The 15992-nt window shown below is 51.3% G+C and overlaps 5 protein-coding genes across 5 annotated transcripts; 3 read left to right on the plus strand and 2 right to left on the minus strand.

The window, feature by feature from the left end:
• Window positions 1-147: 147 nt before the first annotated feature.
• LOC100897353 (xylulose kinase) lies at window positions 148-3313 on the minus strand. The gene is made up of 8 exons (XM_003746606.2): window positions 3264-3313; window positions 2473-2715; window positions 2235-2348; window positions 1851-2110; window positions 1418-1660; window positions 1091-1315; window positions 761-955; window positions 148-630 (listed from the first exon to the last, which is right to left on the minus strand). Coding segments are annotated over exons 1-8 (1605 nt in total). The 5' UTR covers window positions 3266-3313; the 3' UTR covers window positions 148-307.
• A 274-nt stretch (window positions 3314-3587) lies between these two features.
• On the plus strand, window positions 3588-6204 carry LOC100897210 (polycomb protein eed). Its single transcript, XM_003746605.2, has 7 exons — window positions 3588-3952; window positions 4122-4298; window positions 4384-4579; window positions 4720-4907; window positions 5015-5230; window positions 5314-5540; window positions 5677-6204. Exons 1-7 carry the CDS (start codon window positions 3842-3844, stop codon window positions 5822-5824), a joined length of 1263 nt encoding a protein of 420 aa, XP_003746653.1. The 5' UTR covers window positions 3588-3841; the 3' UTR covers window positions 5825-6204.
• Window positions 6205-6287: 83 nt separating this feature from the next.
• On the minus strand, window positions 6288-7808 carry Hou (GID complex subunit 8 homolog protein Houki). The gene is made up of 2 exons (XM_003746607.2): window positions 7576-7808; window positions 6288-7198 (listed from the first exon to the last, which is right to left on the minus strand). The coding sequence occupies exons 1-2, from the start codon at window positions 7621-7623 to the stop codon at window positions 6524-6526; spliced, it is 723 nt and encodes a 240-aa protein (XP_003746655.1). The 5' UTR covers window positions 7624-7808; the 3' UTR covers window positions 6288-6523.
• A 1755-nt stretch (window positions 7809-9563) lies between these two features.
• On the plus strand, window positions 9564-11132 carry LOC108864682 (RNA-binding protein cabeza). Its single transcript, XM_018640785.2, has 5 exons — window positions 9564-9630; window positions 9919-10012; window positions 10124-10391; window positions 10495-10768; window positions 10882-11132. Exons 1-5 carry the CDS (start codon window positions 9564-9566, stop codon window positions 11037-11039), a joined length of 861 nt encoding a protein of 286 aa, XP_018496301.2. The 3' UTR covers window positions 11040-11132.
• A 284-nt stretch (window positions 11133-11416) lies between these two features.
• On the plus strand, window positions 11417-13013 carry LOC100897642 (uncharacterized). The gene is made up of 4 exons (XM_003746608.2): window positions 11417-11630; window positions 11921-12076; window positions 12187-12324; window positions 12458-13013. The coding sequence occupies exons 1-4, from the start codon at window positions 11477-11479 to the stop codon at window positions 12886-12888; spliced, it is 879 nt and encodes a 292-aa protein (XP_003746656.1). The 5' UTR covers window positions 11417-11476; the 3' UTR covers window positions 12889-13013.
• Window positions 13014-15992: the final 2979 nt, after the last annotated feature.

Here is a 15992-nt window from a genome sequence, read left to right on the forward strand (position 1 = left end):
AGCTCGAAATCCATTTCTCCCCCATCTAGAATCTGTAGAGCCGGCCTGGTCTGAATCAGCTGACGCGGCGGAAGCTCATCTTCAAAACACGTATGGGATATCACCGTCGGTTATTGCACTCGTCATTTATTCGACTTGTCTCATCGGTCTACGTCATCTCGAGAAAGTAAAGCGTAAGCGTAGTGAGCGCGTGAGGAACTTCGAACAGAGCGGATCCTCCTTGAACGAGGATGATCTCACTGTACTAGATCGAAACTTCCGGGAGGAGCTTCCTCTTCCGATTGAAGCTATCTGGCTGAGCTTCAATTCACAGAAGGTCGAAGTGTTCCAAACACTTTCGGAACTTAGGCAGGAGCTCAACGTAGACATTGGCCTTCTGAGGTACGGCCACTAGCTGCGAAAGCGGTTCGATAGAAGCTGCTCCTTCGATACATCGCTGCGCCAGTATGGCTCCTCCTAAAGCTGCTGAGTTGGCCACCGTCAGACTGTATACTTTGAGGTCGAATACATCTGCGAGAATTTGGCACAAGGCTGCGTTCGCCGAAGCACCACCCGTCACCAACAACCGGCTCGAAGCTTCTAGCTTAAAGCCGACTCGCTCCGCGTAGATCCGTTTGCTCATGAATTGTCCTGGGGAGGAGCGAGGGATGTCATTATGGATTAAGTCAGAGAAAAAATCTCAGAGCTGGTAGGTTAGGTCAAAATGTATGATTTCGCCCGGAATATTGCTGAGAGGGCGGAGGGTGGTGTTGGAACTGGCCTTCAATCAGCGCCCGGATTTCCCCGGCGTTGTCGAAAGGGCTGTGAACTTGGACCGGAGTTCGCCCGCAAAGGTCAAATCGCAAGCGTCCTTGACGGGGTGGCAGAATTTCCATGAAGTCGAAATACACTCCAACCCTGCCGTTATTACCCGCCGGCGTGGAATCCAGAAGAGCATTGAAGACTTGCCAATCTCCTGCGGGGGAGAGGTTCGGGGGGGATGAGGAAACAAGGGTTTAAGGGTCGGAACGGGTCTATTCCATCTGCTTGAATAATTTCTGTCGCCATGAGAACTTTCGAGCCCGAAAGGAAGATAATTGGGAGGACTGACCCCCGGCACATTCTTCAGCGATTCTGTCGCGCATCAAGCTCCCATTCTTGAAGCACAGCATCCCCATCAGATATTCGGGATCGATCGGATTCGCCAAAAGATGCCCTTGGAGCAAGGGAGGGGTACTCTTGTCAACCCAGAGCAGCAGCGTATCGGAGCTCCCTAAGCTGATGACGATGTCTCCTTTCGAAACTCCCATGCCAACGAAGGAGGCTGGATTGTCTCCTGTGGATAGATACGGCAATTAAGCTCGAGAAACCTGTCTCCTCAATCGACCCTCATTTATCAAAATTTTCGGAGACGTAGCCATGAGAACGGTCAACCCACCTGAGAACGCCGACACGCGGCACTCCGGGCTGAAACCGAACCTCGAACAAATCGTCGAACACACTCCCCCGAGGTCCGCACCAGGTGCTACAAGACCCCTGTCTCCCCCTAATTTATTAAAGAGCTCTTCCGCTCTGTCCGGAGAGAGGCATCCATCCAAACACTTCTGACTCCAGGTATTCGTACGGATATTCATCAGGTTCATGCCCGAGCCGTCGCTAAAGTCGATTGGAGCGACCTCCCCTGGGGAAGAGTAATTCCTGAATTGCCGACCAAAGTCCTCGAGTCGGGGCTCTCGGATCTCTCTCCCGCTGCTCTGGATTAATTGATGAGGATTATCAATTATCTGCTATGAATCGATCTGGAGCCCCTACTCTTGAATGATACGGAAGGGCGAGGGAAGGGGGAACCCGATATTTTTTTCTCAACTCACCCAAGAACAGACTGGGTATGAAGCTGGAGACTAAAGAAATCCGCGCCGTTTCCTCGTAATCCTCGGTCATCTCCGTCGCTATTTTCGCGATTTGATTCCCACTGAATCGCTCGTAGGCCCTCGACCCGGTGAGATGGGCCAGTTCTAGAGCCCCTCCGACGTGAGCTTCGAGCTTCAAGCATTGCGCAGTCGTAGAAGAGTCCATCCAAATCGGAGACAGCTCGATGGAAAATGCGTTTCGCAAGTTGTCTTCAAGGGACCTCTCGAACGGAAAGACTCATTGTCAGATCTTCATCCACGAAGAATCCCGAGTCCGCCCCCGCTCTTGGTGGTCTCATTCCTTCCCCATATAGGATCGACAATGAAAGAGAGATATTGACTCACTTGCTCGGGTCCATCCGGTGCAACAAACTCGGGTCTCGCCAAAAAACAGTTCCGTGCTGCTGACCGCATCCTCCGATGCATCTTATCTTGTGAAGATCGATTTTCTTGCTGAGGCTTGGGCAGGTCAGGAAATGAAGTCAGTCTCAGGTAGGGAAGGGCGCCCACGCTGCCGAAGGAGAGTATCGAGCAGAGATGGGACCATGGAGCATGCCAAACCGAATACCAGCAGATTCCGTACCTCTCGAGAATCATGTCCACGGCGCGTAGCCACATCTTGACAGGGGCTCTCGCACGATTCCCGTCGACGATAGCGCCAGAGGTTGTCCCAAAATTCAAGTCGTCAAACACGACTCGATCTTCACAGACTATGCGATAGTTTGATTCAGAGCCTGAGGGTTCTGAGCAAACAACGATACCCTTCAACTGTTGTGTGCTCAAGTCCAAACCTAGGTAGCATGCCATCCCAGCTGTCGGAGGAAACCTGTGCTCGAAAAACCAGTTTATCCGATGAGCAATATTGATAATTCAGACAGAGCAATGTAAACCATTCTGCCGGAGTTATCGCTCGATCTTCCCTCTGTTCCATCCAGAGAGTCGTCCCCTAGGTGAGATCCGTGAACATCGTTGTACTGAATTCGGCTTAGAAACTTGGCGCCTGCACTCTTCACATGCAGCCATAGGTTTTCGACAGCGGAACGATCGCTTCTTCCGACCTACTCGTGTCCCAGAATCACAGACTGAGGAGAACCGGCCAATAAACCCCTGGACGGTAGTCGTTGGATTCACTCGGAGCGATGCTCAGCGTCCTGGTCGATGGCCACTAGAGCTCGTCCGACATGTATGCTCTCGACTACGGAGCTGCGGACTTTCCAATGGCTATCCCCGACTTAATCTCCGAGTAGTAAGTTGGTCTCCTCAAGATCCACAGACAAATATGGTCCCCAGCTTGGGAATTCTCGGGGCTTTCATAGTTTTCCCGCTATCACACAAGATCTCATCGACTTCACGGGCTAGGGAGAGCTCACTTACATAGAAGCGACCACACTTCGAAGACGTTTCGGGGCAGCGCGGCGGACGGTCTCTGCGAGGCTTTTATCAGCATGCTCCAATACTGCTCCTCGGTGATACCGCTCGCCTTCATGCCACGTGCGCTCTCAGGAGGCCCAATTGCGCTCTCGGGCGGGGTCACGACATCGAGTTGTCGAAATTAAAGGAATGTCCGCGGTCCATCGGGAGTCTTGGTACAGGCTGTCGCTCTTCCGAAAGCTCAATCCTTATCCGCTTGTCAGTTTTGAATTTGCCGCCGAATGTCGTCTATTGTCTCCAGCCCCCGCGCGATGTTTACAAACACGAGGCCACCATTCAATTCTCTCGGTAGAGCTCGACAACCGGCGGTTTCGAACCACCGGAACGAAAGACTGACACCGTTGCTCGTAGTCTTCCGAATCGGAGCGCTGCGCAACTCTGGTGATGAAATATCCGTGAAAGTTCGCACGTCCACGTGAGATCGGCGGGCATGGTTGCGCTCCCGAGTCGGAAGCAAGAGCTTTGTAGTTAGCGGGAAAACTAGACAGAATCGATCCCTGAGCATCTGGGAACCGGTGTCGATGTCGGAAAAAATGCGAGCGAAGCCGTCAATGACCTCATCGGCGACATCATCGTCGATTTCAGATCATGACGAAACTTCGCACGATAACGTGAGTTCCAGACTCGGTCTGGTAAGTGAAAACTCTCTTTTTTTTAAGGATAAACTGCCACGATAGAAAATAGACATTGGGAGGAGGATTTCGCGTGATTTCGCTCGATACTGCCTATCGCGCAGCATGTCCCTCCTTCTCATCAGCGAGAAACAATGACGTGAGTCTGACACCCGGAGATATTCCCCAGGACGACTCGAGCTTGGGATCCTTCAGCGACGTTGGCGCCAAACGCTTCCGTGGATTCCTACCACCATTCAAATACACCTCCCATGGCAAAGAAGATCACGAGAAGGCTCTATTCGCCGTGCAGTTCAATCCTCATGTGGAAGATCGAGACATATTTGCCACCTGCGGAACGAATAAGGTAGATACCCCACACAATTCACGGATATTGAGGGAAATAGTGGAAGGAGAGTCGATCTGTGGCTCAACGCAATCCGTACATTCAGGTGTCCGTCTACGAAGCCATTCCAGGCTCTATGAAGCTTCTACAGTCGTACGCAGATCCTGAACCCGACGAAACATATTACACTTGCGCCTGGACCTACGACGAAACCGGCGAACCTCTGCTCGCAGTGGCCGGTTTTCGAGGCATTATCCGCGTCATAAACACCCACCGCATGGACACCGTGCAGCATTATGTCGGTAAGGCATATACCACAGCTCCCGGGTTTCGTCTTGATGCCTCTGATTCTCCTCTCGGAACATTCACGGCTGTTCTTCTCACGGCGGCCCCCCCCCTCAATAAACGCACGGAGGCTACAGCTCTCGCACGATTTCCGCAGGTCATGGGAACGCCATCAACGAGATAAAAGTTCATCCCCGGGATCATCATCTCCTGCTCTCGGTCAGTAAAGATCACACGCTTCGACTATGGAATCTGAAGACCGAGCAGTGCGTCGTCATATTCGGCGGAGTTGAAGGCCATCGAGACGAGGTGCTCAGTGCCGACTTCGATCTTACCGGAGAACGTGTAAGCATGGTTCGCGCATGAACTCGAATGGGGATTTTCAACCCATGCGACTCATCTCACAGCAAGAATGGGATAAGATGCTCATCGGCGTTCATGTTCCCTTCCAGATCGTCTCCTGTGGCATGGATCATTCGCTGAAGATATGGCGACTCGACCACTCGGTAATTCAGAAGGGAATCCACGACTCCTACTTGTACCAGCCCCAGAAGCACACTCGAGCGTTTCCGACTGTCAATCAGAATTTCCCTGATTTCACCACGAGGGATATCCACCAGAATTATGTGGATTGTGTTCGATGGCTCGGGAACCTCATCTTGAGCAAGGTGAGTACGTTCAACTTCCCGAGTATTCGCTCATTCCTGAGATTCGATTCAATGCGTTATACTCACGCTGGATTCCTTCACAGTCTACCGAGCATGTAATCGTGTGTTGGAAGCCCGGTTACATCGAGCAACGAGCGATTAAAACAACGGACTCCACGGTGACGATCCTACACCAGTTCCACTATAAAGATTCACGTTTCTGGTTTCTTCGTTTCGGACTGGATCGAGAGCAGCGGCAACTGTCCGTGGGGAACGAGACCGGAAAGACCTATGTTTGGGAAATCGACGTGGAGGATCCGGCAACTAGCAAGTACGTATCCGGAACAATGGGGCTTGGCCGGATAGATCAATCGGTGGACGTGAAACTCAGATCGACCAGTCTATCGACATCGGATATTTTCTGCAGGATCCCTCTTTCCATTGACGCATGTTCCTTCTCTCCTCAGATGCAGTACCCTGTCGCATCCAAAATGCACAACCATAGTCCGACAAACCTCGTTCAATAATAGAGGTGACATGATCATTTGCGTATGTGACGATGCCACTCTCTGGCGCTGGGACCGGATGCCAGTGAAGTCTGACGACACGAAATGAAGCATCGATCTGGAAAATCCGCGGGAGAAACGAGGAGGCGTTGGAGAAAAATACGCACGTGCTCAACACAGAGTGTTGGCATATAAACGCCAATTATCGTAATCGAAAGCAGGGAATCGCCCGGGACCGAGATTCATATCTCGTAAGCGTAGCATGATCGATCGAGCCGGGAGTCCTGTCTGGGGCGAGGAACTGCTGAGATTTGTAAATAACATAAAAGAAGAATTCAGCATTTTATATCGGACATGGATCACAGTGTTCCGGATCGTTAGTGGTCGTATTAGTTCTCTCAGCAGATCCAGTTTCCGTGAACTGGTTCCCGGATATGGAATTCCTGAGAGCTTCAAATGAGTGTCCGTTGACGATCCGGCTCTTGGAGCCGAGAATGCTCCATCTGTTGCCTGACGCTCCGCTGACCCACAAGCATGCGAAATAAACTTGAGCGCTTCCCCAGGAATCTCAGTCTTCTCTTTATTGTACATACGTATTCTAAGATGGAACCAACCCTGAATGGTTGGACCGTTTCGCCTATATACAAAACGTAAGCGATTGCAGACGGCGATTATTATATCCATATAATGCGAAGCGAGCAGATAAGCGCGCCAAAACTCAGAGCGTAATCACATGATCAGACAGCGGCAAGCTCACCGCGCTTGAAATAATTGTTGCAATGATATCCACACCCAGGAAATTCATGGTTCACTTGGGAGGCATGATCGAGGCTGATGCTATGTCCGTCATCTTCGGATACTTGACTTTCTTCTTATCGAGCTCGTCCTGCGCCCAGAGGAGCATATGCAGAGCGACAACAAGCGACGAAACCGTGGATTCAGCCCCATCCTGCTCCAAGATAGCGGCGTTGACGTCCGAGGCAACCTTTTGCCGATGAGAGACATGCAGAAGATCTCCGAACGGGGAGTTGGCTGGATTGTCGAAAGCTAGCAGAGCTAGGGTCCGTTCTAATTCGGTCAGAATGTCCGAATTGCCCTCGACCCGATAAGCCAATTCCTTCTGGGCGAAGCTGAGCACTTCTTCCACTCGCTTCTCCCGAATGAGTTCGATTAGGTGTTGTTGCTGCATCTTGAACAGGAGCAGCGGATCATTCTGTAGCATCTGAGGATGCAATTGGTCGACTAGATCTTTCGCAACCATGATCTTCCCCTCGTGGATCGCGTCTCGAATTTTGATTCTCTGCTCAAGTGAAGCCGAGATTTCGGTTCCCGCCAGGGGAAGGCCACTCTCTTTGCTGAATTTCTCAGCGGCGTCCTTGAATCCTTCGGTGACCAAGTAGTTCATGATTATTTTCGAACCTCCCATGCGAGGAATCCTCGTCTTATCCACATTCTCGAGCCAGTCCTTGAGTTTCGGAACATCCTGGAAAAAGGGTGAATTCGTGAATGAACTCTCAGAGTTTCAGCCCCCGGCGATTCTCAGTGCTCGACTATCGGCATCGGGATAATTGGTGCAAGACAAGCTGGCGATTTCACCATCGCTCCGGCATATTCTCCTCCCATTATTCTCGGATAGATCAGCTGTTGTTCACTCGGCACGCATTTGCGGGCGCTCATCGCGGCCATCGCAAACGACCCCCGACAGAGTACTCTGCGGGGATTCCCCGGAAACCGTTTGGGAGTCTCGACTAATGCTTTTCACGTTTCAGGATGGGGAGACTCCTCATGGAACGCTGTCAAGTGGCAGAGCTCAAGCACAGCTCGGTCAAGTCGATGATTGAAGCCATTGCTGGCACTCACTTTAACCTTAGGGGGACCGACGGCGACAGCCAGACTGTGGGAACTCATATCAGCTGCAGCTCCTCAATATGCTCTTGCCCGAAGTTTCCTTTCTGTTCGATGGAGGGAGCGATCGCGGACGGAGTCACTCAGTCAGAAGCCGAGGTTCCCGGATGACGAGAGTGGTTCTTTCGCGTATGAGAAACCACCACGAATCCGAGAGAGTTGTAGTAATCGGCCCCAGGCACCACACAGAGAGTCGCAGCAGCAGCGAAAACACACAGAGACGCTCGCTGCCCTCCCCCTCTCATCATCACCATCGCGTCTGTCTGCTGTCTGTTTGTTGTTCGCGGTTCGCGGTCTGGTCTGTGTTTATTTTCGCGGGTAACTTCGCGGTATCGTTCAACCCGTCGGTGAGCAGAAGAAAAATAGTCTAAGGGGGAACGCGGACCGCCATTTTCAGATTCAAAGGAAAAATGTTCACTACGGTGGTCCGGAACGGGGATTCCGGCTCTGTTGTCCCAACATCTCCGAGACCGAAATCCGCCTGCCCCGAGATCTACTAGTCCGAGTATTGACGAGCTCAGAACACTTCCGCTCTTTAGTGGTCGGAATCTACCGTGCGGAGCGGCGTTTGTATATGTGTGATTGTGGAGCAGCAGCGTTTGATTTTCAAAACTTATCACGAGTCCGGCCTCTTCACTTGTGTGTTTCTCTAGCCCGAGACGAGCCTGCGATCGGCCGACGAGGATGTACGGCGGTGACGGTCAACAGTACGGAGGCTATGTAAGTAACGCCTTATTGGATACACCGCTTCATAGGCGGCATTTCGCGTTTTCCACGAGTCCGAGCCGGAAAAATGCGAAATTCTGTTTTCGGGATACACGGGCGCCGAAGCAACTCTGAGCCAAATCGAAGCTCAGACCTGCATTCGGACGAGAAACAAAAATCCGCTCGGAGAAGGCTCTAAAAATCGTGAAGCAATTTAGTTTGGATCCTCGAGCTATGATATAGCTTCGGATAGTCTTCCTCATTGTTCGAACTACAGTTCAGCCATGACGCGCGAAAATTCGGAACCGCTATAGCGTACGTCCTCACGATCGTCGAGTTCGCGAACGAGCTCATGAATGTATATTCCGTCAACTCCAAGACTTTCGCGGGCGAAACGAGAATCGTGACAGGACGCTCGACTATTCTTCTCTAGTTCAAGAACACACCTCGGCACTAATTAAGATCGAGTTATTGGCTATTCGCGTTTCGCGCGGTCAGACATCGCAATCTGTGACCTGAAGCAGCAAATATCCACAGGAACCATGGCTGCAGCTTGTCTCTGAATAATAATATTGGTATTCCTATGGCGAGATTGGTTCTCCCCGCGTTGTCGAGCGGTGAGAGTTCCGCTTAGTAGCGGTGGAATGCCAGACGCGATCTTGTCCGATCCTGTCGACTGCGACTCGCGCTAAAACAGCTTTAATAGAGTCGTTCACGAATCTGCCGCGTTATGTTTTCCGGGAAATGACCGATCGAATGTACAGAAGACAAAATTTGGTAGCCAGTTACACTAAGCCCTGGCAGCAGGTGAGTATACCGTCCATGAACCAACACATCGGTGTTCTGTGCATTTTAGGGAAGCCAGGGCGGCCGAGGAGGTACGTGTTCTGTCAATACACGGTCAGGGGTGTATCATCATAGATGAGTTTTTCTCTGAAAGTCCGCTCGGGACACAACAGGTTTGCTATAGACTCTCTCGAGCATCCAGGCCATGAGATCGTCATAAAAATTTGCTCTCAATGCTCGTCTGTTTTTCGGTTTATGAGAGAATCCCAAATCTTTCCAACCTAAAATTCGAACGAAAAGGATCAATTCATATCCGAAGTACTATGCTTGTTCCGGCGAAACTTTGAGGGATTTCTTTCGCATCGAGACAACACGCCCCGAACTGTTCCGATGGAGATATACTCCTCGGTACCAGCTTCCGCTGTGCGTGAACTTGTTCTCGCGAATTGACCATGGCCTGTTTTGCGCGTGAGAAATGTCTCCCGTACAGATTTCCAACGCTCATGAACTTGAACCCAAGTTAGCATTCGTTGGAGGTGATTCAGGTTTTGAGGTAAGCCTCGCCAGGTACGTGAAATGATTTTCCTATCGGGGATTACGAACGCAGCGAAAGAACAAGGACCAAGCTTCGACCTGAGTCTACATCACGTCTTCATCGTACATAATGCCTGCCGGAGTCCTCCGCGAGAGGGCATCTGGCTCGACTCGTCATGCGTTTCTTCTATTCGGAAACGTTTCCACTGGATGCTTCCTCCATGTTTCAAACCTCGGATACATATCTCAGTTCTGACTCAGTTACCTTTCTAGGTTCCGGAGGTTATGGCGGCGGTGGCGGCGGCGGTTACGGAGGCCGCGGGAACGACAGACGATCATCGGGTTATGACCGTCGTGACGATGGCGGGTGAGCATCTCTGGAGAGCCTACTCATCCCTCGAGAGAGAAGATAGCCCTGACCGAGAACGATCGGACACCGAGCGCTGGAGGTTTCATCGTTTCATTGAATTTTTTGCAGACGAGGAGGCGGGAGAGACAGTTACGGTGGCGGCGGGGGAGGTGGTCGAGGGAGCTATGGCGATCGTCGCGGCGGAGACTTCAGATCTGGAGGTGGATTCGGGGACGGTGGTTTTGGCGGAACACAAGAACACGATATGCCAGACACCATTTTCATTACGGGCATGCCAGAAGAGGTGACCGAAGAGCAAATCGAAGAGCACTTCGGTGCCATCGGAATAATCAAAACCGACAAGAAAACCAGAAAGAAGAAAATCTGGATTTACAAGGTACGACACCGAAGCCACCACAATGGCTTCCGAGGTTAATCCAGGCCACCGTCGAATAAAATGAACGCTACGATTCCTGAGATGGATATCCCATATTTTCCAGGACAAGGAGTCCGGCAAGGGGAAAGGAGAAGCCACAGTTACCTATGACGACCCGCCGACCGCGTCGTCAGCGATCTCCTGGTTCGACAACAAAGAATTCATGGGTCAAACCATCAAGGTACAAGTTGCTCAAAGAAAATCGACCTGGGTTCCGCCCCAGAAAGGTGGCAGAGGTCGAGGTCGCGGTGGAGGCGGCGGTGGCGGCTTCCGTGGAGGGGACGATCGAGGGGGAGGAGGAGGCGGTCGGGAGGGCGACTGGCCGTGCGACTCTTGTGGTAAGCTCCTGCTGGAGACGCTCGGTGATGAGCATACGAAAGGATGTGGTGAAGATGATGAGTTGATGAGGCTCGTCCGATGTCGCTCTGGATCGAAATCATTAATTTCTCAGGGAACAAGAACTTCGGCTGGAGAAACAGCTGCAACCGTTGCGATACCCCCAAGCCCGGAGGCGGAGGCGGCGGTGACGGTGGCCGAGGAGGAGGTGGCGGACGGGATCGTGGAGACCGCGGCGGAGGTGGCGGTTACAACAGACATCGCCCGTATTAATTCCGAATTCGGAGCATTTCCCCATCATTCATGCGAAAGAAGAAGCACCCGAGTGTCACCGTCATTATCACTGAATAAAATACTGCTTGAGGCACGGAAGTATCGAAAGGATCGTTCATATTCAGAGTCATTCGGGGCTGTGCATGAGGGTTGTTTTCAGGCGTACACCGTATCGATCGAGTACCCGATCAGTTGATCGCTTATTGATCGCTTGTGCCGTTACCTCGATAAATGGCGATCGCAAATTAGAACGATGCTTTTCCCAAAGACGGCTCGATGAGAAGCGGAGCTTAGGAGAAAAGATCGAGACGTTATCCACGACTTGTTTTCGACTCTTTGTTGGCGAGAAGGGTGGCTTTACGAAATCACTGCAGCGACGGTCAGTGAGACGGATAGAGATCGAGGGAAAGTTCTTAGGAATACTCTTCCGATCCGGAATGATTTCGTGGTATATTCCCTTCTCTGCCCTCGTGCTCTTCTGTGCCTCTTCGGAAACGAGCGGATCTCGTATTCCGAGACCATTCCTCGAAAGCGTTCCCTCAAATCGAATTCTGCACCGTTCGAGTCGCTCCGAAAACTACACCTGCAGGGGTGAGTCCCCATACGTTCCTGATTAGTATCCTCACGCTGCGTCCATTTCCGGGAATCCACTGCCCGATGTCAGACTGTCAATCGATTATCTCTTGTTAGAAAGACGGGTATCGAGGGCTCAGCGGTCGCGCCCAAAGTTTCCCGCTGTCTTCGGGAGGACAATATCCGAGGTCCGTTGTTTCTCAATCCTCCCTGATAGGAGAGGAGGCTCTCCTCGGGGGCAGGAGCTCCAGCGTAGCAGATTAAGACATGTCAAACTAACGCTTGCTCTGTCCGGTTCCGATTCATAGATGGATACTCTGATTTGCATCAAACACCCACAATGGCGTTTTCGGCGAGTATCGACGCAAGACGAACTTCCGAGCCAGTCGGGGGTTTTCGACAGCTGCAGTGCTTGAACTGTCGGGAATTCGGAGCACCAGAATCGGCGACGTGTACCAACGACAGTCAGTAATCCAAAGCTTCGTGATCGGAGTCGCTGCAAGAGAGCATTCTAATGCTTCTATCTCAAACGAACACGGGATTCAGCCCTAATGCTTCCTGAGTCCCTCCACAGGGTACGGAGAAGCTGAAGTGTCTTACCCCCAATGGACGTGTAAAGCTGAATTCCGAATGAGGAACATACAGATATATCTCTTCGACATGGACTGCACGGTCGACCGTGCATCTTTCTTTCAGAACTGCGTGAAGAAGGGTCTGTACACCCATCGGGGCTTCTGACTATAAATGTGATTCATGGGAGCCGCATAGATGCTTCACCGGACTCATGAGACGACGCGAACTCCGGAGGCCCTACCTGATGTATAACCCACATTTCTCATTTGCAGACTCATGTATCCTCCGGATCACGGCTGCGCCGGGATACATGCTGGGTCATATATTGGCTGTGACGGTTCTCCTCGCCGTACTAGGCATCCTCATTTACTTCGGAATCAGATATTTCATCGACGATATCAAGAGACGGAGATACGAGAAAAACGCTCAGCCAGGCTGCGCCTCCCTCTTCCGGAAGTCTTTCTCCAAAGTTGAAGCCGACCTTGACCCATCCAATCGCACGGCTTCCGTCGGCGACCGCGAAGCTTCCAGCCCAGTAGATGGTGTACTCCCGTTCAGAGATGATCCCGTTGACTCGACCGACTCGAGAAAAAGTGCTGGCGAGATATCACGCAGCGAACTGGAAAACCCAAGATCTATCCCTCTCTCCCCAGGTGTGCGGTTCTCAATCAGAGGTGCTCAACACGGGAAATCCAGAGAATAACCCAGAGATCTTTAACCCAACGGTGAGGTCGGTGGACTTTTCCCGAGGATCGTTTATGTATGTGACCGCGGAGGATCATCACGTGCGAACACCTCGATCCTCTTGTTCTCCTTCTGGGCGAGACATTCCCCTGGGATCAATTTAATAAAATCCATCCATATGAGGAAATCTCGCTTATCTCGTCCCCGCTCCTCACTCTCCTTCGGTCCGAGCGGACGGGCAGCAGCGCTCACGCGACTGCCCCAAATCGGTTTCGGAGGTATAGATGAATCGGCTGCGCTACAGCTCACTCCGGCATTATTCTAGTCTGGAGATTCTGCTCTGAGAATTCGTTTGATCATTCGTATCACATCAGCACGAGAATCAATTAGATAAAACTCTGTGGCTCCCGAAGCTCCCTCTACTCTCCTAGCGGGATCACACGGCTGATTCCGGTATCGACCAACCAGATTCGAAGGGTTTGCTGGACTACCTCCACCCATGGGACGGAAGATCTATTGTCATGAACCTCGTCTGCTGATAAGCCACTCCAATCCTGTGGAAAAGGAATCTCCGATAGATAAGCGAGATAGGTTGGCAGCACTTACTTTCGGGAGGATAGCTGGCGCGGGCTGTCCTTAGATCTGCAGGTCTGGGCCTTGGTCGAGTTGGCCATAACTACTAACAACGCCACTCATGGGACACTCCACGAGATTTCCATTGTGGGCTACCCATCTCTAGCGAACCACTACAAGGAACGAGCCCCTAAACTTTATCAGGAAGCACTCTGTTACCAGTGATGGGAAACTTCACTTGGGAGAGACATGCCCACACTTGGAATTCCACCTAAAACTGTTAAGTGTTTCGATGGATTCAGATGGCAAGCATGGCGAGCCTCATTGACCTGCTATCGTACATCGTACCCTGCGAAACTTCAAAAGCCTCGATGACTCGGCCTGGCGCCGCAGCTGATCGCGGATTGTAGCCTCGCGGAACTCGCGTCTTCCCACAAACTTCCATCGGAATCCATCAGCGCGGCCGAAACTTAGTAGAGAATGCCAACTGCGCACTTGCTTTCGTCACAGGCGGGTAGGTATCCTGAATCCTATGACGCATGATAGGTGCCTGTCCCATGAGTGGTAATTTCACGTACCCACAAACTCTTCCGAACCGCGTCCGGAAGCAATTGAGGGGAGAAAGACTTTGAACTTCGGAGGCGTAGTTAAGCCTGGACGGTATTGACTGACTCAGTGGAGATAGGAGCGTGACTACCATAGCATTACCAGGCATGGGGACGACCCGTGGAGCGAGGAAGAATGAGACGATGAATGACTAGGACTAGAGTATGATACCTGCCCCAAGGCATCTCTTTTCGGCGAAGTGTCAGTCTACTCCGCTTCACATGCAGATAGTCGCATGGGAACTCATTTGAATCGTTTATTTTCGAAACATCGTAACTCCACTCTGGAAAAACACCCAAAAACAATCTTCCCCCTGTAGTTTATCCCACAGGATACCGATCCTGGCTTGTGGGGCCATTTTCGAGAGCTCTTGGTGAGAGCTTTCAGAAAAGAAATATAACACCGCCCTCCCTCTCCTTCTGTGGCTACACGCGGAGAAATGAGTCGTTGGAGTTACGATGTTTTGAAAATAAACTTTTTTTCAAAACTCAGGAATCTTTATCTCGCCGTAAAAACGTCCAGGATCATCGTAGGAGGCTGTTTTTTTTCAAAATGTAGCCCAGGTCCTCAGCTTTCCAACGAGGCGCCGCACGACCCTATAGCTCCATTCAATCAAAAGTTACGGGCGTTTTAAGAATGGGCCAATCCCCATAGATCTAACATTGACTCGGAATTTTCCAGGTTGGGTTTTTCCCTTCCCTCAAAAACATTGTAGGAACGTCCAGAATCATCGTAGGAGGCTGTTTTTCCTCCAAAATGTAGCCCAGGTCCTCAGCTTTCCAACGAGGCGCCGCACGACCCCAAAGCTCCATTCAATCAAAAGTTACGGGCGTTTTAAGAATGCACCAATCCCCATAGACTTAACATTGATTCAAACGCCAATGATTTTTTCTCGAATGGCGGGTGATTGGAAATGCCATCGCGAGGCGCGCATTGGGGGAACCGAAAGGCATGGATACCCGACCGACTTTCGCAGCGGAGATGCTTGATGCTTGATGCTCGGGGATCACATTCCTGCTGGCCAAGACGGCTGTGCCCCTGGCACTCCCTACGACATCTTTATATGGAGAGAGAGGGGTGTCCATCAAAGAACAAAAACTTGCGGACATTCAGAGCCTTCGCAAGTACATCCCAGAGCCATACCGGGAGTCCTACGTTGAACTCGCATCCAGAGCCGACCTGGACTTGGGTGAGGATTCGGAGTATGATTCCGAGGGCTAAATGTATAAACTTCAGTTTTCCTCATTGATTGGTGCGTTCTTTCTCTCATTCGATCCATTCTCATCTTCAGTATACATATTCTCCTACAGCGTGATGGGAGGTCACTTTGCAGATCGGAGGTCAATGTTAAGTCTACGGGGATAGGTCCATTCTAAAAAAAAAAAAATTCAGAGGTAGCAGCAGAGCCACTACCGTGTAGAGGACGTGAAACGTCTTCGGAATGGCCATTCGTAAGACTCGAGCATCGTTATTATTTCTTCAAACTCAGCTCCTACCCGAGCGCAATGGAAATCTACGATCGCATAGGTAAGCAAGGGTGGGTCGCTGACATCGGGAGTCACCTCCATCGGATTGACTAGCGCATCAGAGCCCATATTTCTTTGATTCGTATGTGATCTCGCATTGCTGTGGGACTGGCTCACCGTATTCAGTCGACGCGCCCGCCATTGCGCTGTCCTTTCAGCACCCGTACGAGGCCGTTTACAATCACTCGGTAGTTTTAGTCCGTGAACGAGACTTCCGACGTTTGGACTGGCTCTTTTAGGTCTCATTATCACTGGTGAAATCGAACTCTCCACCGAAGTTGGGAAAATATCTTCTTCCGAGTGGAAAATATCTTCTTCTGAGTTTTGTTACGCGCGCTCTGGAAATTTGAAATCGCCCTCTCCCAAGAGCAGCCATGTTCACGGGAGAATAGGGCGTATAGGGTGTCATTCTTGCCTC

The sequence above is a fragment of the Galendromus occidentalis genome, unplaced genomic scaffold (assembly GCF_000255335.2).
Source record: "Galendromus occidentalis unplaced genomic scaffold, Mocc_1.1 scf7180000077500, whole genome shotgun sequence".
Classification (NCBI taxonomy): domain Eukaryota; kingdom Metazoa; phylum Arthropoda; class Arachnida; order Mesostigmata; family Phytoseiidae; genus Galendromus; species Galendromus occidentalis.